The 27,507-nt window shown below is 35.7% G+C and overlaps 1 protein-coding gene across 1 annotated transcript in view; it reads right to left on the bottom strand.

The window, feature by feature from the left end:
- Positions 1 to 275: 275 nt before the first annotated feature.
- Positions 276 to 27,507, bottom strand: part of LOC149801284 (uncharacterized) — a 54,426-nt gene continuing 27,194 nt past the window's right edge. The window contains exon 3 of the mRNA XM_089954290.1: positions 276 to 2,767. Coding sequence (XP_089810416.1) covers positions 2,418 to 2,767 — 350 coding nt within the window. The 3' untranslated portion in view covers positions 276 to 2,417. The remainder of the gene's footprint in view (positions 2,768 to 27,507) is intronic.

Here is a 27,507-nt window from a genome sequence, read left to right as displayed (position 1 = left end):
AGAGAGAGAGAGAGAGAGAACTATTCAGATTTATCTCACTATGATGGATAGCATCATAAGCAAAACAATACAATGTTTCTTTTGCTATGATATTCGTTTTAAATCATTTAGCAATAGACATGGGATTAATACAGAAGGGCGTATTTGTTTCTAACTAAATTATACCCAAGCCTCAACCTTGGTTATAATGACATTTGATGGGGTGAACATGTAGGGTTCCTGAAAAACTTGGAAAACTGTTTGAAGCATTTCGCTGAAAAGAAAACGCTATCAAGTAGAGAAATATATTTAATGAACAGTCCTTGATATGTAACAGTCAATATGTAAAACTGGGACGAAATAAAAAGTAATTTCACGAAAACAAATTAAATTTTTAAGTGACCAAAACTATATTTACTTATATACATGAGCATGGGTTTTGTCAGTTTTATTAGGTCACTGCAACGTACCACTGATTGTACATTCTCGTGATACATTCAACCACTATGTACCCTATTATATAATCATACACACACCAGTTCAAGGTAAGCAAAGAAACTCATTCAAAATGACGCATAAACGATTATAATATTCACTACACTATGGCAGTGCACTTGTGGTATGAATATAAAACTTGGAATTGAAGGAAGCCAAGAAAAACATTAAAATATTAGTGATAAGTTTAACACATCTCGTTCGTCACTTCTTCACATCTTAAGCCACTAAACTGATACATAACATGCATTCTGTTTCTCATTTAGTTTAGCGGCAAATAGTGTAATTATTGTATTGAATTTGATATTTAGAATAAGAAAGTCATTGTCTAGAGAATTTTATTACATGACTGGGAACCATTAACTCTACTGTGAATTATGTACCGTTGGTTTCTATATCAAGATGAGATTCTCAGAGTTTGTATTGCTTAAATTGCAAAATTAACAGTCAAATCACCCAACGCGAGTCGTACTTTGCCATAACTTTGAGCTTTAAAAGCCATCACAGAATACTTCATTCAGTTTGCATGATGGAAGGTTGTTAAATCTATGTAAAATGACGGAACCTTTGAATGTAAACGATAGTATCGGTAAGGATAAATATATCGGCCTATTGATATGTTGCACTCCAAATGGTCAAATTGTAATTGATTCTTTGCTAATTGAGCTATTACTTTTTAATTTTTTTCATAGATGATTCTGAAATATTACATTAAAAAGAGTTTTCAGCTAATGTAGTTTTACACAGTTTATATAAACGTTTTGGCCATAATCATTGCTAGCTTGAAAAGATAATGCGAGGAGCATGGGAAAGTCATTCTACTAACATAGTAAGATGACGGCGATGTTCGATTGTTCTATGGAGATGTCCATAGTCCGGGTCACACGGCTTTTGGGTTTTTTATCGATATGCTATGGTAATCAAAACGATGACATTGTCAAAAGTATCTAGACATATTTTCAGCAATCATCCAAACCATAATTAGACTGCAAACTTCGTAGAAATCATTAAACATAATTCTTAAGCAGACACCGGTGGAGGAAGTGTGTCTCTATCCGAAAAGTGAACTGCAGATATTTACGCAAAGCACACACAATATCAGCATTACATAGACGTATTCTTCAAGATTTTAGGAAAGCTTCGTTCTACAATTATTACAAGGAAAACTGGATGTGGACAACAGCACGGTGCAGGATAGATTCTTTTTTCTCCAACCGGGTAACGAGAGGCCGGGGGAGGGGGCGGGGGCGGGGCAACTAGATTAGTTTGAAATTACCAGTGAAATACTAATGCGGATTTCTTTTAGAAGAATAATATAATTATCACCAAGAAAATGAAACAGAAACATTCTTTGCACTGCAAACTAACATGCACCAAAAATAAAAACTGCTCCTTAACCCTCGTTACTAGACACAATTTGTCATATGTACATTTAGAATTATGCAAATATGTTCATGATTATTTTGTAAACACTACACCACGAAACACGGTAATAAATGAATGTGACTTTGACTATACTTATGCAGTTAAATCACATATATCATGTGATGGAATAGTTGACGCTTGCGTAAGAACATCAGGCATCCTGTAATGAAATATTTATCTAGACGCTTGCATGCAAACATTAGGTATCCTGTAATGATATAGTTATCTAGACGCTTGCATGCAAACATTAGGTATCCTGTAATGAAATAGTTATCTAGACGCTTGCATGCAAACATCATGTATCCATTAATATATCAGAATCTTTACCTGATTCAACACTGAATCAAATATCTTTGTAAGTAAAATTCTCATTTCACTGTCGAAAGATTTGAATGCCACAGATGCAAATTAATTATATTTACATGCATCTTTTTTACTATTTGCTTCAGTTACAATCAGACCCGTGATCGTAAATTGAAGGCATCGAAAGCAGCAAATGTAGTTTTCAAAGACGGTGATCACGAGCTCGTGGATATGGACCGACTTAAGTTTTTCTTCTCTGTCGACGGTGATGAAGATGGATTTCGATTTTTACTCTTCACTTGAGGAACGGATCCTCCTCGCAACAATGCCTTTCGTGGTTCCCTATCCGATGGGAGTGAAGTTGTGCTTTTCTTGACCTTATTTGACCCACTCCTTGTGAGTGTGGATCTACCATCTTCATCTATCTTTCCTAAACTAGGATTAGAAATCGTCCGAATGACATTATTTTTCTTCACAGGCTTCAGCCTTCCGGTCATTGTATTTAGGCCGAGGTCTTCCAATTCACGGGACTTTCGCCTACCTTTTCTTTTTGCCGCTTCCTGGGCTGAAAATGATAATAATAGTAACACTTTTCAGGTGAAATACTTTTAGTAAAATCTTGACTAGGTGATTATATGCTAAAAATATTTATCTTTATGGCATAAATACAGAATTGTTCCCTTAAGTGTATTAGCATTCATGTTTGTAATTGGCAAACTATGATAAATATATTAAAACATACCGTTGCTTGTATCAAAATAAAACACGCAGATTCCATTTTAATATCATATATATATTTACATATTTATTCATCCAAGCCATTATATAATAGCACAAATGATAACATATATATTCCATTTTAAACTTAGAAAAGAGAAAAACATTGTTTTAATAATTTACTAATATGAACATTTGTTTTCTATAATGAATGTATTGTTCAATAATAATAGCTATTTGCTATTGAATTCGTGTCTTTTTATCTATAATACGAACCACATGGGCATGGAAAAATATAAATCAAAACTAGCAAAAACAAATGCGATCAGGTCTTTAAAAATATTCAAATGTAAACAAAATAAGCAAAATTGAATACATAACAAATTCATTGGTTGGCTAATGCTTTACTTTATGTCAGTGGCCGTTAATTGTATATTCGTAAATTCACTTCATGCTTTCTGTGAGTTTTTTTTTTAATGTGGTAGATGAATTTATAAATTGGTAAGACATGCAGGTCGACAGTACAATTACATGCACATCGGGATATCTCAAAGTTTCAAATGAATTCCAAGCAGTGAGTGGAACGTCACAGTATTTAGGCTATAGAATTTGCTACCCTTGAATATAACACCTCTATTTTAATGTGAAAGAAGAGTGATAAGCCTGAGATAAAAGTCAAAGTTCTGTGTAATTACGTATTCTCCGTACTGGAATGTGCCGTAGAGGTCAGAGGGAACGTACGCCAATGCCCGATACAATTCTTGCAAATTGGCAGTGTGGTGATATGACTAAAGTACGTTTCTATGTTGTAATGCATACACTATTCAGTTTTTGTAATGGTATTTATTCACCCTTCAATAGTGATTTTCTTCTACAGAATGCCGTATTTATTTGTGTATAATACGCAAACAACCGTGTACAGCGTACATCTACCAAGATCTGCGCTGTTAGACCCAGTTCGCATAATGCTTTACTTTGTACTTTGTAAGATACTGATCTGCGCTAGCCTAAGATTGTATTAGGTGTTGCAGGTGCTGATCTGCGCTAGTCCAAGATCGCATAAGGTGTTGGCAGGTGCTGATCTCCGCTAGTCCAAGATGGTACAGGGTGTTGCCCGGTGCTGATCTACGTTAGACGCAGATTGTATAACCCGTTGGCAGATGCTGATCTACGCTGTACGCTAAAAATCGCAGTTAGATCGAACAGTATAGAACTGGTTCTGCGTTCTTTGCAGATGAATATTTTGGGCCTAATTTGTTAGGGTCTATTAAAATCTTACCATTTTACCTCAAGGGCATTTGGATCACTTCGGTCGTTTATATATCAGCCTTCAGTCTCAGCATATTGAATCAACTGGTCGAAGTGTTTGAAATAGCCAGAAACGCTCAATTAAGAAAGTCATCTGAGAAATATAGTTGTCTCTGTTGCATACATCGTTTTCACTAAACATTTCTTAAAGCAAAATTTGAGGCAAAAGGTTTCCTTCAATGATTATTTTTCCCTTCAAGATGGCGGAGCTCGATTCCAATCAGTTTTCCCGTAATTTTACTACAAGCAAGCTGTCTATATAAGGATGCAGCGCATCAGATTACACTGAATTCAAAACTGTTTACTTCATCCGGTTTTCTTGCTTGAGCTGAGGTGATTTTCTCAAGCACTTCGATCATGTGATTCGATCGACTGAAAGAAATAGCCGCTTCCACAAGCTTGACGTATTCTGCGTGCTAGTGACGTAGAATGGCGACGTTGAATTGCAGATCTTGAATTGTGTTGATTATAATATTAAAGTCGAATGTTGTTACGTTACTCGATAAGATTTAAAAATGGCAATACTTGTATGTACGAGTTATTTCTTCATTTCATTTTCTTTTATTAAACAAACTTATTTAGTATTTTTTCTTTCATTTTCAAAGGTCATTTTTTATATTCCAAAAATATGAATACATTTACTAAAGAAGGAGTCCAAAATATGTTATTGTGACATAAATTCTTTTTAAAAATATCAAATAGAGCGAATGACCTATGCTTGACATGGGTTTTGTAACCAACTGAATTGTTTGAGTTGTATTCTTATTGTATTATGTAAAAGTGAAAACGCAACACCTGGATCTTTCTTCGCTGATTTCTGCATTTCCATTTGAAATAGCACGATTTGGCTATGTCACCAATAAATCATAAATATTTGGCAAAGGTAAGTAGTCTATCTGCCGATATGAAAGCCAAATTCTTCAGCTACAGCTTTCAAGTGAGAACGTACTTGTTCGGTCCATCTTTAAATTGCAATGAACTTAGCCCTAGGGTTATAACGTTTGAAACTAATGAGGTATTCACCTTATAACAATGGACACACTTATGTGGCATGAAAAGACAAGAACATATCGCCAAATAAAATTTGGCCATAAAGCTATTCTTACCAATAAGGCTGAAACTTTCACATTTTTTTTGTTATTTTTTTTTGTATTTTTTGGGGGGGCGGGGGTAACAACAAAAGGGGAAAAAGATGGTGATACTGTACCTAATTTACAAATACAGCACTCAAGCCCTCATTTATTAACTTTGTCAGAAAGGAAAAATGAAGCTTTACTCGAGTAGCTTGGCTTGAAGCATCAGAAAAGGGTGGCGACTTAGGGAAGTGATGAGGTGGAATAAGTGGTTACAAGTTCCTCATTTCATTTTTCTGTGTTTTTTTTTTCTTCTTCTCATTTCATTTTGTTTTCCGAATTTTTTCATGCTTTTTTGTCGATATTTGTCCCGTATTTCATTCATTTCAATCTGTATACAGAGTAAATTGTCCGGTATATCATTTCAGTCTGTATACATATACTGTCCGATATTTCATTTCAATCTGTATACAGAGTATATTGTCCGGTTTTTCATCTCAGTATGTAGATTGAGTGAATTATTGCGTATTTCATTTCAGTCTGCATACGGAGAGCATTACCCTCTATTTCATTTCAATCTGTACACAGAGGGCATTGTTCCGTAATTCATTTCAATCTGTACACAGAGGACATTGTCCGTATTTCATCTCAATCTGTATAGAGACGGCATTGTCCAGTACTTCATTTCAATCTAGATACCGACGGCATTGTCCAATATTTCATTTCAATCTGTACAGGGATGGCATTGTCAAGTATTTAATTTCAGTCTGTATACGGACGGCATTGTCCAGTATTTCATTTCAGTCTGAATAAGGACTGCATTGTCCAGAATTTCATTTCAATCCGTATAGCTAGGGCATTGTCCTCTATTTTCTTTCAATCTGTATAGGGACGACATTGTCCAGTATTTCATTTCAGTCTGCATGCGGACGACATTGCTCAGTATTTCGTTTCGATTCGTATACCGAGGACATTGTCCAGTATTTCATTTCAATCTGTATAGAGACGGCATTGCCCAGTATTTCATTTCAGTCTCTATACGGACGGCATTGTCCAGTATTTTATTCCAATCTCTATACCGACGGCATTGTCCAGTATTTCATTTCAATCAGTAGAGGGACGACATTGTCCAGTATTTCAGTTCAGTCTGTATACGGACGGCATTGTCCAGTATTTCGTTTCAATCCATATACCGATGGCATTGTCCAGTATTTCCTTTCAATCTCTATAGCGACGGCATTGTCCAGTATTTCATTTCAGTCTGTATGCGGACGGCATAGTCAAGTATTTCGTTTCAATCTGCATAGGGACGGCATTGTCCAGTATTTCTTATCTTATAAAAAACTATTACCATTTTAAATCTAATAAAACATTTAATCCATATTATCTGAAGCCATTTATGAACAAAGAGACATTAATTGGTGCGCAAGCCATTTATGGCTTAAGAGACATGAATTTGTACGCTCGCCAGTTATGGACAAAGAGACATGAGTTTGTATGCAAACCATTTATGGACAAAGAGACATGAATTTGTACGCTAACGAATATTTTTATCACTCATATAGTACTACATGTAATATATGTTCAACTCTATTATAATATTTCATTCGATTTATTTAGACCGCACCGGTGGCCTAGCGGTTAGAGCATCCGCCTCGGATGCGGGAGATCGTGGGATCGATGACCGGTCGAGTCATACCGAAGACTTACAAAAATGGTACTGCTGCCTCGCTTGGCGCTCAGTATTAAGAAGTTAGTGATAGGACTGTTCGGCCTGGTATCAGGATAATATGACTGGGTGGGACATCGAGCTACGTGTCAGAGTCAGTGCTAGACATCAGTATAAACTGCCACATTGTAATACATCGTAGAGATAAGGCTGAAAAATTGTTAAAGCTGCGTTAAAAATCCAAATCACACACACACACACACACACATCTTGGCTAACGTTTGAAGTACGAGTGTCAAAGCAACACTGACCAAATACCACTGAATGTGAATTCATCTCTTACGGCTTATGTCTAACATCCGCCTTCATTAAACATAACCAACTAACCTAGAGCCTGTCACATTCTTTTTTTTCCAGCACGTTTTGAAACACTTGCGTGCTTTCATTATCTGTTATAGGGATTGTTGAAAATTATATGTATGACAAGCAGGCACATATAAGATCTGACAAGGAGAGAGACTGACAGCATCTACAAGATTTGACAAGGAGAGAGACTGACAGTATCTACAAGATTTGACAAGGAGAGAGACTGACAGTATCTACAAGATTGGCATGGAGAGAAATTAACAGTATATATGAGGTTGACAAGGTGATAGATTGACGGTATCTGTACGGTTGACAGGGAGATAGATTGTCAGTATCTGTAAGGTTGACAAAGAGATAGTTTAACAACATATATAAGGTTCAGATGGAGAAAGATTGACAATTTCAGTAAAGTTGACAAGGAAACAGATTGACAGCATCTGGAAGGTCGACGAGGAGATAGATTGACAGTATCTATAAGGTTCACAAAGAGATAGATGGACGGTATAAATGAGGTTGACAAGGAAACCTATAGACGGTATATATGACGATGACTAGGAGATAGATTGACAGTATCTGTACGGTTGACAAGGAGATAGATTGACAGTATATATAAGGTTGACAAGGAGATAGATTGACAGTATCTGTACGGTTGACAAGGAGATAGATTGACAATATCTATAAGGTTGATAAGGAGATAGATTGACAGTATATATAAGGTTGACAAGGAGATATATTGACGGTATCCGTAATGTTGACAAGGAGATTGATTGAAAAGTTTCTAAGTTAATTTCGTTGTAATTGTACATATAATTTGTAGAAATATTTAACTATATATGTATGAATTTATGTCGAATATATATGCGTATGTATCACGCCCGTTTTGTTCCATTGTAATCGTGTGCACCATTTATTATGCCTTGATATATGTATTAATTATCATGCAAGCTTGCATGTCTGTCTGCCTGTTTGTCTGTCTGTGTGTCTATATGTATGTATGTATGTATGTATGTATGTATGTATGTATGTATGTATGTATGTATGTATGTAATGATGTATGTATGTATGTATGCATGCATGCATGTATGTATGTAGGTAGGTAGGTAGGTATGAAGGTAAGTAGGTAGGTATTTTGCATTTTTGTATGTATTTACATTGATACATGTATAATATTGTATATGTATGTTGGTAGGTATATGCTGCTGTGAATGCTGGTAGGTGTCCAAATGAATGATGTAACGCCTCTTTTTCCAGTATAACTATCTGATTGCCCGTTTTGTATACACGTATGCAGGTAGTGTTGTACGCTGTACTATTTAAGTACGCATACTTTCCTGGTAGGCTATCCATATGCCTATGTTGTTATTTATGTTTTTGGCTTAAAGTACCAAGTGTTTATTTTTCCCCTAACATATTAGACTTGAGGACCAATAACTCCATCAATGGCGTACGAAATATGACCTAATTCACTTTATGTTTTGCTATCCTTCACTATTATTTGATAAACAATGTTTTACCTTATCATAATTGCCGGTTAAGGTTTTCCCTAATCCGACCACAAACCCAGAAGTGTATATTTATTTAGTGCAATTAAATTAAAGGGTTCATTTTGTGTGGCGAGTTATGATTGATAATAACAATGCTCTTTTTTAGTGAAAAACTGTCTCGTTTAAACATAACGAATGTGTATGTAAATCAGCGATTTTACATTTGTACAGATAAAGCTGGTTATATATTGTTACGTTTAGGCTCTTACAGAATGCAACAAGAAAAGAATGAAGACAACAAGCTTTGTAAAATTTAACAATCAAATTATTTCTATAGAAAAACAAGGTAAAATGAGAAAAAGAACTTACGGTTTTACGAATCAATTCCAAAACTAATCCAAGAATAATCCAAGAATTAAAAAATAGAAGTCCTAGTAATAAAATGTCCTAATGAAACTGAGTTCGAATGAAGATGAAATCCAAAACGCATGGTGTGGTCAGCGTCATAATGATGTGTCAGCAGTTATTTGTTGAATCAAAGAAAATAACATTCCAGTGTTTGAATTCTTTGTAAATTTCAATAACTGTCCTTGTTCAAGAATTAATTTAGAGCACAAGTATTTCCAGGGAAAAAATAACCTCTTAGAATCCAAATAATGTGAGAGAGAAAAAAAATTCAACTCAAACTGGTCGCAACAAAACTCCTTTAAGTGTCAATTGTTTAAAGCCCAACCGTCCAAATTATCTATAGAAAACAGTTATAAACTAATTTATGACGCAAAACAGGTTCCCGTATGAGGGTCACATGATCATGTTTCTAGAACAAGATAGAAGCTTTTTACATGCATAAAATCACATATTCCCAGTATGGCCTTGACTAAAACCAATAAATTTTACTCTGGAAAAGAACTTTAAGCAAAAGTTGTTTACTTCAACTCTCACCGATTTCTGAGTCAAGGTCAGGAACTAGATCAGAATTAGATACAAAGTTTCTATTATTAGTGTTTACAGGTCAAACTGAATTTCTAAAAAATGTCAAATCACGTGAATAAAGTTACATTATAATAGCAAGTAATGGAGTAAAGAAAATTAAAACTAAAAAATAAACAATTAAATTACATCAAATATAAATTAAATCAAATATATGCAACACTTCTCCCATAAAGAAAAAGACAGATTAATATAACAAAGCATTCTTTTTACCATAGCTTAATTATATACGAGATTTTAAAAAAGAACATAAAAGAACTCTTATGAATTATACAAAGTATACATAAATAATACCATTATATGCACGGGAAAGTGCGTCTGCTATTAAATTATATTTTCCTTTGATGTGCCTGATGATAATATTATATTCCTATAACAACAAACTCCACCTCAGTAGTCTTTGACTTTTATTTTTCATCTTGCCGATGACAGAAAGGGGGTTGTGATCACTAAACACAATAACTGAAGAAGGAGCTGAACTAATGTAAACTTCAAAATATTGTGATGCCAATATCAAAGACAAACATTAGTTCTCGATGGTCGAATAATTTCTCTGGTGCTTATTTAATTTCTTAGAAAAATAGCACACTGCATAATCAAAACCATTTTCGTCTTTTTGATCCAACACTGCACCAACCCCAACATCACTTGCATCAACAGACATTTTAAATGATTGGTTAAAAATTGGCTCTGCAAAAACTGACGCGTTTTTGAAGTATGGCTTTTAACTTATTAAAAGCCTCCTGACATTTTTCAGTCCAAAGAAACGTGTTTTTCTTGCTCAATAAATTAGTCAGGGGTTCAGTAATTATGGAAAACGTGGAACTAAATTTCCGACATTATCCAGCCATACCTAAAACTCGCATCAGTTGCACTTCAATAACATGCACAGGGAATTCAGATATAGCCTTGACCTTAGCATATGTAGGTTTAACTTGTCCATGTCCCACGATATGCCCTAGAAATGTTACACTAGCAGGGCAGAACTCACTTCTGGATAAATTAATTGTCAAACTTGCATCAGTAAGCAGTAAGTCTGTCAAAGAGTTTCCGAATTGTCGCTAAATGTTCGTTCTAGGTGTCGTTGTAGATAATGACATCATCGATGTAAGCATCACAATTATCTAGACCGGAAGTGGTCATATCCATTAGACGTTGAAAAGTACTTGGCGAACCTTTCATCCCAAACGGCATTACTTTATATTGATAACGTCCATCTGGAGACACAAATGCCGAAATTTTCTTTGCTCTTTCCGTCAGTGGAATTTGCCAAAATTATTTCAGAAGGCCAAATTTGGTGACATGCTTGACATTTCCGATTTTATCAATGCAGTCATCGATTTTTGGTAATGGAAATGAATCTGTTTTAGTCCCACTGTTCACCTTCCTATTATCAGTGCACATACGGAAAGTTGTATCTGGTTTCAGAACAATTATACATGGTGAACTCCAGTCACCTTTACTGGATTCAATGAAATCATTCTCCAGCAAATACTGAATTTCTTTTTTTCTCAAGTATTCCTGTTTGACAGGGTTCATCCTATTCGGGTGTTGTTTCGCAGGTTTTGAATTTACCATTTCAACGTCATGGAAAAGTTTGTTTGTTCTGGTAGGAACATCTGGAAATAAGTGCTCATATTCAAATAGTAACTGTTTACTATCATTCCTTTCTTGTTGTTGCAAATATGAAAGTTTCTGGTTCAGATCATTCATAATGTTTGAATTCTGAAGATCTTTTGGTCCAAAATTAAAAAGGTTCGATGGTATTCCTTCACTTAAATCTTCACTGAGTGAGACAGGCACAACTAAACTAATTTCATTATTAACGTAGCTATCTCTCTTAATATACTCCTTTAACGTGTTTATGTGGCAAAGTTGATTTTGTTTTCGCCTCCCAGGAGTATTTATAATGTAATTTAAATCATTTACTTTCTTTTCGTCTGTGTAGTTACCATACTACTTGGCCTGAAGAGGATTTTGTGGTATGGGCAAGAGAGCCAGAACTCTATCACCAGGCTAAAAACTCCTTTCCTTTCAGTTTTTATCACACCTTAATTTCTTTTTTGACTATGTAGAGTGCAGATTCGCTCCTGCAACATCACAAGCCTTTGACAACTTATACTTAACATTGGAAACATAATCGAGAAGATTAATTTCAGTGTCTTCATTAGAAAGAAGTTTCTCTTTCCACTGCTTCCATGGCCCACGCACAGTGCATCCAAACACCAGTTCAAACAGACTGATTCCCTGACGGCTAATAATAGTAAATTAATGCCTTCATCTCAATCTTTACCCGTATCAAAACAATCTGATCAAATCATATTTTTCAAAGTCGGATGAAATCATTCTAAAGCCCATTGGTTCTTAGGGTAATATGCAGAATATTTGAATTGTTGGATACCTAATTCTAGTATAATCAGCTGAAAAGTTTCAGACCTAAAATTTGATCTTTGATCCGATTGGACAGATTTTGGAAGCCCAAATTGAGAGAAAAAATACTTTATCAAAGCCTTTACTATTGTTTTAAATTTAATATTCTTCAAAGGAATTACCTCTGGAACATTTGTTGGCGCACACATTATCGTCAAAAAGTATTAATTACCTGACTTGGTCTTAGGAAAGGATCCAACTCAGTCTACCATAGTTCTGCTAAATGGTATATCAAATGCAGGAATAGGTTGCAGATGAGCCTTAGTTATCTTCTGATAATGTGTTCCTACCATTTGACAAGTATGACAAGATCTGCAATATTTACAAACATCACTTTTGATTTTTGGCCAATAGAAGTGAGCCCAGATCTTGTGATAAGTCTTATTAATCCCTAAATGACTAGCCAACGGAGTTTCATGGGCCAGACTAAGTATTTCCTGTCTGTAAGATTTTGGAACTGCAATTTGATAGTTCACTAACCACTCGTCACAGGCAGGTACCTCGGGAGGTATCCATTTTCTCATAAGAATTCCAGCTTTAATGAAATAACAGACAGGAACTTCAGTGGCTTAAGTTTCACTAATGGCTCTTTGAAACAAACATTAGATCTAAGGATCTTTTACCTGTTCGATGAAAAGTGATTGTCGTTTGTCACCCTGATTAAAATAAAGAGAATGAGTAGTTAAAAGAAGTTCACTGTGATCAAAACCTTCTGATTGATCATAACTAGGAGTGAAATTGACCTCATCAAAAGCCTGACCAATACATTTATCAGCTTAAAGAATATTTCCTGATCAACTTCATTATGAGGAACTTTCTTTGGTATAGCTTTAGTAACTGCACAAGCTGGGTATATATCAGGGAATTCATTTACAATAGGATCAACTTTTTGATCCAAACAAGATGTGTCAGTTACAAGTGGATTAACCACAACCTGCTCTCCAGCTTGGTCGTTGCCTAGTAATAAATGAATGTCCTCAACGGGCAAAACATACATTATTCCGACTGTCACGGGTCCTGAAACTAAGTCTGAAGACAAATTTACACAGTGGAGAGCCACATTAACAAAGCCACACTCTACTCCCTGAATAATGACACTTTCATTAGAAGAAGACTTATCAGAACAAGGCAAAGTACCTGACAATAAAAGACACTGAGAAGCTCATGTCTTCCTTAAATTTTAATATGGATGGGATTGGCCAAATCACCCAAGAGCGATATAGAACCCTTCGACATGAATGGTCCATAATTCTCCATAATAAAATCAGACTGTGGTTTATTAGACCCAACAAATGTATTGCTTTGAATACATGACCATGACCTTGACCTCTTAGAAATAAGAGCATTTAGAACAGATCTGTCTTGATTCTAATGCCTATCTTTCAATTTGTAGCAAATCAGAAGTAACGTGTCCTTTCTTCTGGCCATATGTACACGTAGGAAGAGGCAAGTATATTAGATGAAACTTATCAGAAGCTTGATTTTTAAAAGATTTCCAGATTGAGATTTAGAAGGTCTTGTATTAGGCTGAATTCCTTTTCTGCCAGAAGACTGGTTGAGGGGAAGTCTTATTTACAAAAGAAACTTTATGAGCTAAGGAATACTCGTCAGCAGCAGGAGCAGCATTTTTAAATGTTTCGACCTAATGCTATTCAAGATAAGTTATTATGTCAGTATGGACACAGTTCTTGAACTCTTCAAGTAATACAAGTTGTCTAAGACTTTCATAATTTGATCAACGTTCTTGGCTAAGCACCAGCTATTAAAAAAGTTTGTTTGACCAGCTCCGTTTTTATAGTTCCTGAATTTTTGTCAATTTTTACTCTGAGAAAGAATAAACAAGTTTTATTATAAAGTTGTTTACTTCAACTCTCACTGATTTCTGAATCAAGGTCAGGAACTAGGTAAGCACTAGATACAAAGTTTATATTATTAGTGTTTACAAAAAATAGTCAGGCCAAACTGAATTTCTGGAAAATGTCAAATCCAGTAAATAAAGTAACATTACAATAATATATAACCAATAAAAGAAATTAAAACTGACAAATGAACAATTAAATTAAATTAAATATAAATTAAATCAAATATACATAACAATATCTACATCATCAGTGAGTTTTATTTCGAGGTGGAGGGGGGTTTATTTTCTTATATAAAATCTTTATTTACACAACTTTCCTCTTCGTTTCTTAAAGTTACTTGCTTCTGGTGGAAAAAGACCACACCCCAATTGTCTTATTTGTTTCAATATCTCATTTAATTTTACTTTTCAGGTATGTTCTTTTAATGATGTTTGCTCTCAAAATGACTTAATGGTATATCATGTATTTGTTGAATAAGCCAGCTTCGCATTAATCCAACTATCATCAAAAATAACTAGTGTTTGATGATCATTAATAAGATTAACAGTGATAAGATTAGTAGATGTATAAAATGTGCTTAATTACTGCCTTATTTTCAAACTTCTTAAATACCTGTTTTCCCATTATACAAATTTTTCATTGATGCGCAGAACAAAACTGAATAGACAATAACGTCTTGTTCACGAAGTTAATGATCTTTCACGGGCTGACTATTAAGCGAGAGCTTAGAAGATGCAGATAAATGAAGGATATCATTTAGCTTCGTTAAAAATGAGCATTTCGTCAATTCTATGGATCGGGACATAGTTATTTTTACTTTATAACTTTCATGAAAAATAACTTATTTAATAATTTTAACCTAGTCTTTTGTACCACGTAATTCGTCTTACTGGTGCTTCATATGGGCTATTTTATATATTGTATATCGGTCTTCATACAAACTTTATTTCATAATCTTAACATTAATGATGCAAACTAGTGAGAAAAAAAAATAATTGACGTCTGTTCTCCTGTTTTGCAGTTGTTTTTATTACTTATGTATTTTTATTTGTTTATTTGTATTTGTTTATTTATGTTTTTATTTATTTATTTATTTATTTATTTATTTATTTATTTATTTATTTATTTATTTATGTTTAGGCATTCATTTATTTACATGTATGTATGTATGTATGTATGTATGTATGTATGTATGTAAGACAACTTTGCTCAAGTACATTAAGTATATATACTACATGAAACTCCTAGTAGTTAGCATGCTTTAAATTTGGCCGAGAAGACTAGTGCTTTTTTGTGGCTGTAAAAGTCTTTGACTAGGCAAAATTATTTGAATAATATACCTGTTTAGATTCGATAACTAATATTAAACGTATCGATAATTCAGCTGTGTACAGCTGTGTATAAGATTGTCGAAAAATGATTAACTGAAGTTATGTATCATTTACTGCTGAGTAACGAAGACCTTGATCTGCCGACAAACAGGGTAGACCCTAATCTGGCGCATGATATTCGCAGTCACGTTGTGCGTTATGCTTTAAACTCTCGTCTCTAAGGAAACAATATCAGTCCAAAAACTTTTAATATTTTTGTCTGCAATACCTCAGAACAGTTAATGTCATTTTGTTAATCCTGTTTGAAGCATTATAACCAAGGTAGAAATTAAATACGTACATACATATTTATTTAGAGTCCACCGTCTTTACAAGTGTATAATGCGTATCAGACTGCTTGGAAACGCATTATAGTTCTCTGATATGTTTGATCATATTTGTGTCATTCTGTATCTTTAATATAATCATGTATCCATCCAAGCAAAACTTGGATCCAAGGATAAATGCATCCTATCTGTTTTGGTCTATACGCATCTATTTAATTTTTATTTTATGTATATACATCGTATTTCTAATTAGAAATCCAACTGGTTTGTGCATTTAGCTTAGCGTGAATTTTCTGCACACCTTGAGCCTTTTACTAGGACCCTTTTCCGTGATTTTCGAGATGAGTCAATGACCAGTCGATGAAAGAGCGCTTGTACATTAGAGCTAGGCGATAGGTGCCGTTACTCGCTGCATAAGGACATATAACCTTCTAACCTGTTTCATTATCTTAGTTTGTGGGTCTCGAAACCAAGCCCATGCAATTTCCAACACAGAACGCCCCTTACGCTGGTAAAGATTTCATCAGTGATGATATTGATATGGGTTATTCATTGCAGTCATAAGCACAATAATCACGGGTGGAAATTCAACTTGACACATGGGAATTCTTATGGCGAATCTGAATCCTCACTCAGTCAAGTCATTACATAAAAAAGTTACTCATTAGTTAATATTTGAACAGAATCAGATTTTTTTTTTCTCGCGAACATATTATAGCGATTCTACTCTGAAACAGATCGCGTTGATCATTATTTACAACAGAACATTAGACGCGTCGCCATACAAGAAGAAACTGATATGGATTTACTAAGATTACAAGATTTGCTAGATTAAAAATTATAGCACAGAAATGGATATTTTCACTATACGTGTTCCACCGACCTTATCTCCCTAATTAAATATTAGTATTGTAGATAATTTGAGAAATTTGACATAAATTCCGATGTATCTAGGCACGTTATCCTGTTTTGAAAGTACGGAATGAAATAGTGTCAATTGTTACTCAGCAGCAGGGAAGTTCTACAGACCAGGTGGCACAGACCAAATTAACCCTCCCACACAAACTTTCTCCGTACAACCCTCAGATTTCAAAAATAAACCCTCCTGCGCAAATTAATCAGCGAAATTTCGACCCAGGATGCAATTTCAGACATAAAAAAAACAACAAAATTTAGGGGGGGGGTAGGAAAATTTATGTGTGCAATGCAAGGAAAAGTTGCGGATGTTAATTTTATTTCACAATAAAACAATATCATTGAAAATAAGATGAGTCCGAAAACTAGCACAGTTGGAGAACCTCATTCTGCTAGATTAGCGCGAGAGCAATTAGCGGCATTAAAGAAGCTTATTCCTACAAAACGATTATTTAAGAGAAATATTCGTGGTTACGAAGATATGCAACATGGAATTTCAGAAACTTCGGCAAAATGGTTGAAGCCAGTTACTAAAACAATCGAACAAACTATATATGGTGACGAAAAAGATAAGGAAGATGAGGAAGCCAGAAAACGTGGACTTTTTCGCGCGTTGAAAGGTATTGAGGATCAATCACGAACATTACCCGAGCGATTAGCAATAGCAGCAGCGGCGCAACAACTTGCAATTACTGATGGAGGAAAACCTGGAGATGGAAAACCGGGAGGAAGAAAAATCGCAATGATAAAAGGGAAGTTTAATATCGATAATTTAAGAGAAAATTTCACCGATGAGGGATGGGAAATAATATCGCAGCCTCTCTCGACATTGTATAACATAGATGAGGTTGGCCAATTTGCGGAGGAATATTTTAGTGGTCGAACTGAATATTTGACTGCAGTAGGAAAAAAAAGATATGCAACTCGCGATAGTTGGTATGATATGGTATATAAAATTTACACACAAACAACATCAATAAGGAAGACAACGGATCCGCGTTACAGAAGGTTTTTAGAAACAGCAAGAGATACACAAAGAGATATTGTACAAAGGGAGAAAGACAGAAAACAACAGGAGAAAGACAGAAAAAAACAGGAAAAAGAAGAAAGAAAACAGCAAGAGAGAGAAAGAAAACAACAGGAAAAAAAAGAAAAAACTAAAACACGAGGGAGAAAAGTAATACCACAGGAAGATATTCAACCGGAGGAACCAATAATTCAACCAGATGAATTATTAGTAGCTAGACTAAAAAGAGAGAGAATACCAAAAAAGAAAAAAGAGAGTGATAAACCCAAATCAGTGTTGCACATGTTGCACGAATTCGATCCTAAATTTTCCGCTGATAACTATTTGAAGACTGAACTGTTTCATTTAATCAGAAACTATGATTCAGCAGTTGAAATGTTTGCTGATGATTCTGTGGAAAATAAAAGATTCTTTTTGAGGCCAGAATTTTTTGATATACTCAAGGAAGATGCTGAATGGCTGGCGGTAATATATTTTGGTCATTTGGGAAAACCAGTAGATTATGGAGATAAAAATTTTAGTAAATTTATGAAGGATGTTGGTATCGAAAGAAAAAAAAGAATAGATGAGAAGTATAAAATTCGTCGATCATCTACATTGGCGAGTGATGTATTAATCCCCAATTTCCCCGTTCCTTTCTTTCATCCCCCTTCAGAACAACCACTTGGGTTTTCGCCATCCAAACAATATAGCTCTGAACTATCCCCCCTTGATATTCGCCATACCATTCAATTACCTGAAATACGTGAAAAGGTGTATCCTTCCACAGAACGCCCCTGGTATATGGACCCACCTTCAGAACCAACAGCGTCAAACTACAGGGAACCCATTAAGAAACAATTACTTTACGACCCTAAACGTAAAAAACTAGAAAGACACCCGGGTGGGACTCCCCAAATTTCACCAGAAACATATTCACCAGGGTCGTCGTCAGGGACATCACCAGGATCAGCAGAGGAGAAGAAATCTTCATCGCCGTCAGATGAAGTATTTTACGTAACGCCATTGGAATCTCCAGAAACAAAAAAAACAGGAAGTGGATATTCAGTTTGTCCCGACAGTGTTGTCAACGATGTATCTCGCCTTGAAGTATTAATCGGAGGAAAGCGAGCCGGAAATAACTCCCGTGAGATAGTCAACGAAGCATCAGATATTTGTCAGCGATTATTTCGCGGTGGTATCATCGATTCTCACATTTATAAAGAGTTTGTCGATGAACTCATCGATTAAATCAATACAATTGAAATAACATGATTGTTCATAAACATCAACGCAGACCTAATCAGGTCCGCATAGTAAACTCTCGATTGCCAGTATACAAATATATTCACGGTAATGGATTCGGTGATATCATTGGAAGTCTTGTCACGCGAATAGCACCTAAAATTGGTCCCGCGATCAAACAATTAGGATTAAAAGCAATAGGAAAGATTGGTGAAACTGCTGTTTCTGGTATCGGTAATTTGGCCAGTAAAGGCTTCAATGCCATAAAAAATAAAATATTAAGTTTAGTGCGTAAAAAGCAACCCGTCAAATTACCTATTACCAGAGAAATGCCACTCGAAGTTAGTAAAGTCATAAATGATGCGGCAAATAAAAAAATAAATGATCTAGCACAGGAAGCTGCTATAACAAATCTAGTGCAGGAAGTTGCTAATACAAATCTAGCGCAGAATGTTGCTAGGACAAATCTAGCAAATACAAGTTTTGTTTCAGGTGATGGTCTTCGTTTTAGACGATATTATTAATAATAAATGTTCGCACAAGTGTCAAATGAAGTATTTGACATGGACGAGCCAGTAGGTAGGGATACATCAGTGCGAGATTTCCAGTATTTCTCGTACGATGCAGTTGAGCCAGATTCAAGAAATCGAAAGGAAATACAAGTCCACGATACAACAAGATATTTTCTTCCATCTGAGGCGTATATCGAATTTGTTGGAAGGCTTGTTAGGACAAACGATACCAATTTTGGAGCAGATTTTGAAGTTGGGTTTGTTAATAATGGAATTATGGCACTATTCAAGAGCTTCACTTACATGATCGACGGAAAGGAGATCGAATCAATCACAAATAACGTTGATATAGCAACGACGATCATAGGATTAGCAAGATACTCTGATGATTTTACCAGATCGGCCGGTCCTAGCATGATGTTCGCGAAGGATAACTATGATCATCCTGGTAATAAACAATTTATCAAGAGACAACCAACTGATCGCCAAAATCCCGCTGTTCTCAATGCTAATGTTGAAGATATGATAATTGACATTGATCCCAATTACAACCTTGGATTTGCCACACGAACTAAAATGTTAAAAGATGACGATCGAAAATTTTCCTGTGCAATTCCATTATCTCATATTTTTGGATTTTGCAGACATTTTAGAAAAGTTATTTACGGAGCGAAGCATACGATAGTTTTTGTTCGAGATGCCAATGATGATAGAGCCATCTGGCGAGATGCAAGTGTAGATCCCCTTGATATCGGCAAAGTTGTCCTTGAAAGAATTACCTTATGGATGCCAGCGATAGTTCCATCGATGATCATAGAAGAAAAATTATTGTCATTTATGAATCAAGGAGGAAAATCCATTATGTCTTGGTTGACAACGATGACCGACTCCCTCGATGTTAATATTAACGGAATATTTACTTGGCGAATTGCTTCACAGCAGGGCTCTTCCGCACCTAGACACATCTTTGTTGCTCTCCAAAACATGAATAAATACGATCAATTACATAGTCACATGATATTCGATCAATTCGAGGCAACAAACGTATCATTGAGAATAAATGGCCAACAGGAGCCATCCGAAGAAATAGCCATCGATTTTGAAAATTATTCCACTGCACGCGCATATCATCGATTACTAAGTTTTATGGGCCGCGATCAAAATATTGATACGGGATTGCAAATATCACAGCTGGATTTTAATACTTTCTATCCTATCTATTACTTTTCCCTGGAACATCTTGATTTGGTAAAGCAGTCGGTTGTCGATATTCATTTCAAAGCAAGAATTAACACAGGAGGAAATGCAAGAGCAATTGCAGTTATTCTCAGCGATAGAACAATGATTTTAGAAGGCATCAGTGGTAGAATGAGAGTCATTGATGCGCCCGTAGAAAACATGTGATAAATTCTAAATTTAGATTAAGTGATTATTAATATGCCATACGATCACGTCAGCGTAACTCTGACCCCGGGTCAGATAAAAAAACTTCAATCGGCAACAACAGCGCGACGAGGTTTAAGTTTAACCTTGAAAAATAATCAGCTTCACGGTGGACCTAACAAACTATCGTTAACTAAAAATCAACATGGACATTTTACCAGATCCAGATCAGCAAATACTGGTATTCGCCTTAATCTCTCAATAGGCGCCATCAGAGATATGATCAAAATAGGTGGTATTTTCCCTCTATTGGCCGCTATTCCGGGATTGATAGCTGGAGCTCTCCCCATGATTGGAAAAGCAGTAGGATTAGGCGCGCTATCAGGACTAAGTGGCATGGCAGCAAAAAAAATTGTCGGAGGAAGATATCGTAAAAAAAAGGGAGGATTTCTTCTTCCTCACCTCATAGGATTGTTAAATCAAAGGCAAGGATCGGGCCTTTATCTAAGACGACCCCCGTACGGATCCGGTCTAAGTCGAGCCTACCAGCCTCAAATTTAGATTTAATCAGTGAAGCAAAAAAAAAGAAAATAAAATTTTTCAGAGGTGTATTTATGCGAGATCAACTGCCGGATAAACCAAATCCCACCGAGACAGGAATAATAAATCTCGATAAAAATTCTGGTCCTGGCACTCACTGGGTTGCTTACGCGATTAATCCTCGCGAAGTTGTTTACTTCGACTCATACGGATTAGCACCACCAAACGAATTTATCAAGTATGTGTCAAAACTAAAACTTCCGGTTTGGTATTCAACGCTTCCAACACAAACATTAGCAGATCCACCAATATGCGGCCCGGAGTCAATTAATGTCCTTGATGCAATTTCAAAATCATCCAATCCTTATCGCAAAATTTTATTTGAATATACCGTAGATAAATATCATGGTTGACATTTACGGTAGATCTCTTTTTAGGAAAGAAAAAAAAGGAACGGGCGACATCGATACATCAAAATTTGCCACGAGGGATGATATTAACAATCTTTTATCGCTGTCAGAGGTGGATCCTGGCGAAGTTGCTGTTTTTCAAAATACCGAAGGAAGATTACAAACCAGCAACGTCAAAATAACTGATATAATCAAGCGAGACGAATACCGCGATCACATTAGTCAGTTTACTCGCCAATCGGAGATGGTATTAAAATCTATTGCTGATATCGCCGATATTATAGCGAAGTTACCCCTGAAGGCCAATATCGCGGATGTGGAAAAATCCGACAAAGAGTTATCAGCAACGTTGCTTCTGAAGGCCGATAAAGCATTACACGACGATCTTCAGGACAGAATGACAAAAAGACTTAACAAGATAAATAACGACCTTAAAAAACTTGACGATGCCTTAGCTAAATTTAGCAAAAAATTTGACGAGAACATAAAAACATCCAGCGATACTTCCTCCGCCGCAAACGAACTAGCAAAGAAAAAAGCCGATCAAGCATCGCATGACGATCTCAGCGAGAGAATAAGAAAAATCAACGAGGATATCACTGAAATTCTCGCCGATATTACCAAAATAAATACCGCGATGGGTCAGAAAATCGATAAAACATCAATCGACGATCTCAGCGAGAAAATAAAAAAAATCAACGAGGAAATTACTAATATTCTTGCCGAAATTAACAAAGTAAATACCTCGATGGGTCAGAAACCATCAATCGACAATCTCAACAAAAAAATCAGCGAGGAAATTAATAAACTCAGCGATGTTGTTGTTCCTGAATTTACCAAGGGAGTTAAAACGATGCAAGAACAAATAAATGAGAAAATAAGATCCATCAACGATGATGTGAAGAAAGTAATTGAGCTTGTTAACACTATTGACAGTAAAAACACCTTGACATATACACAGATGAGTGAAAAAGTCGATACATCGATGTACGATGGAGAAATTCAAAAAATCAACACCAAACTTCTCGACGTGACAACAAAAGCCAACGAAATCAACGCAAAAATAAGACCATTGGAAATCTCAAGATTGTCGAAACTTTACATACCGGATATTTTGTTAGACAGAATTTCTCTATGCGATCTAACATTTACGTTTAAAGTAACTTATCATCGATGGATACCTCAGAGTAACACATTTATGTTTAGCGCGCCAATTGCTGGCGTATACCGATTACATGTTATCTCCGATATAAAATTTAATGTACAACCGGAAAAAAATAGTAGATTTCAATTATATCCTGGATTTATTATTATTTTGTTAAACGAATATAGCGATACAACATTCACGCTAGAACCGCCAGACAGAACCACCATGGGACCGGTGAATTATATTGCAATTTTCGAATATTTATCGGAATTGTTTAATCTTGATCCATCTGAATAAGACGCAGTTGCCGAGGTAGAGAGAGACCTCAACCAGATAAAATTGGAAAACCAATTATCAATCTTCCAATTACAATTGGCTAGATAAATAACTAATAAATGACCGCATCGGATTATCGCTACAATCAGGCGCGATCATGGCAGGATTCGCTAAAAAAACTCCTCGACGATTATCAGATAAAAATAAAGAAATATCAACGAAGGTTAGTTACCATTGATGTTGCTGTTTACGCAGTATCTGCTGTGGTCGCTGGTGCAGGAATAATTTTATCCGTAGTGACAACAATCGCGCCAATTGTAGCAACAATAATAATCTCGTCAACAACAACAATTGCCGGTGTTTTAAATATTATCGCAAAAAAAATATCTTCGTGCACAAGTGAGAAACTATCTTCGTACAAAAGTAAACTAACTAAGATCAATGACGCATACTCGAAATTATCATCGCTACTTTCTGAGAGTCTTAATGACGGTATTATATCCGATCTAGAATTTTCTTCGATTATCAGTATCTACTCCGAGATTGAACAAATGAATATTAATAATGTCCGAGTTAGCCCAGATCGTGACAAACACGACACCACCGACAACGACGCTAATATCGCTAAGTTCAACGAAACCAGAATTTAGTATTAATTTTTCAACACCAATCAGTGTTAATGAAATTGCACTAACACAATTGCGCGTCTACAACAGCTGGCCCAATGTTAGATCGAAATCATTCGGCAATTCGATGTCAAATAATTCACTTGTTTTTGCAAATAAAAATAAACCCGATGGAACACCTGATTGGATCGTTGTTGGTATACCAACGGGTAGTTATGAAATTGATCAGCTGAATAATGAGTTTATCACTAGAATATCAAATATAACCGGCGATGCTACTCCGGGAATAAAGATATCTTCACATGATCCAACGTTGTCATCAATGATAGAAGTGAAATCACCGTACGTGGTAGATATTTACCAATCATCGATTAGAAATATATTAGGTTGGCCCGAGGTCGCACCTCTGGTAGAACCAAAAAAATCGGATGTTATTATTCCAGGTTGGTATGATGAAACCCTTCCAGAACTACCGGAACCAAAAAAATCGGATTTTACAACCGACGAAGGATGGTACGGAGATAACAAACACAAACCCTTGATCCACAGCGCCATCAATCTCATGAATAACCACAAATTTAACCTAGTAATGTTCGCTTTCACTTTTATTAACGAAAGAATTCTCTCATGGCTGCCTCTTCCTAAAATCCCCCCAGATGTGAAAATCTTCGACGCTACCCACATTAACAGGATAATAGCCCCCATAGACGGTATCTTGGTAAGAAGAACACTAGACGAGTTTATTCAAGAACACGAATCACAATTAAATTTATTGCGGGGATTATTTCATGAATGTATCCTAAATAAATCAGGTTCATGTAGCGAAATTATCAAACACGTGAAGATTTTAAATCAACTCGCGAATGATATTGAATATTATCATGATATGTTTATTCAGGCGAAGGTCGACGATTTATCAATTGCCGATTATGTTCTCCCTATTAGCAAATTCGAGTTGATCAAAAACTCAGGAGAAAAACAAAAATTCATGAGAGTATTTGAATTAACCGAGGAAACACTGCCAAATTTCAAATTCCCCAATTATGATGCTGATGAAATGAGAAAATCCGTCACTGATACCATCGATGATTTATTTCCGAAATTACATGCGGCGTGGACTAAAAAAATACAATCGGAATTGATTCTCAAACACAATAACGATCCGACTGGGGGTGGACGGCATATCTCGCCAGGTATCGTTAATATAACGGAAGTTATCGCGATTTATCTTCACGCGGATGTTGTTGAAGGTAGTTATAATGTTGATGCGTCAGTGTCAAATCAAGCCCATCAGGGATTTATTTTGTATTCGTTTTCACCTAGCGCCTCTCCTGGTTATTTGATAATAAAGGAGCCCGTTAATCCGTTTTACCTGCGATGTCATAATCGGTTATTGACGAGAATAAATTTCAAACTTACGGATCAGAAAGGAAATTTACTTGATATACGCGGAGAAACTGTAAGTATCAATTTGCTAGTGAAATCGTAAATCTATATCCCAGAGAAAAATGGGCGAAAAAAATAAATAAAATCCAGGGAAATTTTCAAAATTAATATATTTTTTTTATTTTTGTTTTTTTTTTGTTTGCGGAATTAGGAATCGGAAGATTCCCTAACTTTACTTTCGTCTACAAGTCTTTTCAACTGCCTGACACGCGAACTTGTAATTTTTCGTGATTCATACGCGTCTGATAAAATCAATCTAGCGTTTTCTACCAACATCGATAATTTAACAAAATCCTCGATGCGATCATCGCTGACTGTAGCAAGTGATTGATACATCGCGATTTGGATCTTCTTTATTAATTTATATTCTGACGGTAGCGTATATTTATATTCAAGTTTTCCTTGAACAATTGTTTCAAATTCAGATCGAATTTTATTTGTATCTAGATCCGATGGAAGATTTATTTTTTTCTTCAGATCATCAATCGCTCCAATGATGTCGTTTATGGTTTCCTCATTCATTATATTAATTTTGTAATATTTAATTATTCTTCGTCGCTTTCCGAATCAAATATTATTCGAGTGTAGGAAAATTCGATCCACGAGTCAGCATCATAAGAAAACGTTGCATTATATTTTCCTTCTGCAACTCGTTGTACCGAATGTGAGTCAATAACGAAATATTTTGCAGCTGCGGACATCGACTCGAAGGCGAGTTCCTCACCTGTTGTTTGATTCACTGATTTAACAGCCCTCGAATACTTGGGAAATCCACGGTTATTACCAAACCTCGAATTTTGACTCAGAGTTACAACTCGAAGGTTAGATAACTTGTTGTTAAGTTTATTACCGTCAATGTGGTCGATAACAAGTCCAATTTCTATCGGTCCCTTGTAGCATTCGTATATGAATCTGTGATTGTAATAACATTCTGTTCTTTCCATTCTTTTATGGACTGTAAATTTGAGATATCCCGAATTACAAATACTACCAACACGATGTTTCGTTCTAGCATTTCTGACTGTACCATCGGTAGATGCCTCGTATCCCTCGATGGTTGGATGCGATCTATACTCGTTCATGATTTTCATTGTGGGAATCGCTGATTTCATTTCCATATATGATATTCTCTTTGTTTAAATCGAAATTTGCTTTGAATCGATTAATATAATCTTCTTCGCATTTTATCACTGAGGAAGATCTTCTTTCATAATATCTTCGTAACTCACGATATTTTTTTCCTCCACAGGACAAACACAATCGAGTTTTTCCTCGAGTGCCAACTTGGCAAACTAAACACCGTTGTGGTCCTTTGCTGCCTTGTCGAATTGCGTATATATGAGCTCCACAATATTCACCTCTGCAGGATTTATCGCATGATTTTGTTGATCCGACTGTTATCCATTTACATTGCATTATATAATTTAAACATTTGTCTAAAATATAATAATGGATTTATTTGATCTTGACGAGGCAGAATATATTATTCCAGAGGTCGATCGTGCAAAGAAAGAATTCTTCGATGATGGAGCGATTCATGTTTGGTCGACATGGAAAACTAACTCCGTTGATACTACGATGAATTTGGAGCGAGCAAAAAAGATAATCGAGCATATAAAATCTGAACACAAGGAAGAACGATTTATCTTCGGTATAAAATTTATCGCACAAATGCCTGACGACACTTGGATAATTCGCGATAAACGAGATCCAGTACGTGGCGGTAAGAAAAATGTCATTCTTGATAAGAATTCGAAACCGGGATTGTTATTGGGGATAGACGGTCCTTATTATGCTAGGGCGTATCCTTCTAGCGCTGTTGTCTATGGAATTTATCGGCTGAATAATAATCCTGACATGAAAAATCTACCTGCGATGAAAGAATCGCCGAAAATAAACTGTGTAGCTGAGCGAGTTATCGAGCATATGAAAAACGCTCGTCGTGGATCTGGCTTGACTCAATTGAGATTGGATAAAATTAATTCATGGGCGAATACGGTTGTTGATGGTGCATCGATTGACGATGTTGCTGCGTTGAGCAAGAAACTTAAATTTCCTATCACGGTAAAAACATTATCGGGAGAAATATTATATTCGTCGCCGTATAGTTCTCGAGGAACACCAATCGAAATTGTTGATCATAATTCACATGCATGGGCACAGTCGGTAATGATATTCCCGCAAGATCGCGTTGTTAAATTTTATCCCGTGGAATCTGCAAAAGATAATTCCGATGCAATGTT

Source organism: Sinohyriopsis cumingii, chromosome 4 (genome assembly GCF_028554795.1).
Source record: "Sinohyriopsis cumingii isolate HCF-2022 chromosome 4, ASM2855479v2, whole genome shotgun sequence".
Taxonomy (NCBI): Eukaryota; Metazoa; Mollusca; class Bivalvia; order Unionida; family Unionidae; genus Sinohyriopsis; species Sinohyriopsis cumingii.
The sequence above is the reverse complement of the archived record's forward strand: the minus strand, read 5'-3'. Positions and strand labels throughout refer to the sequence as shown.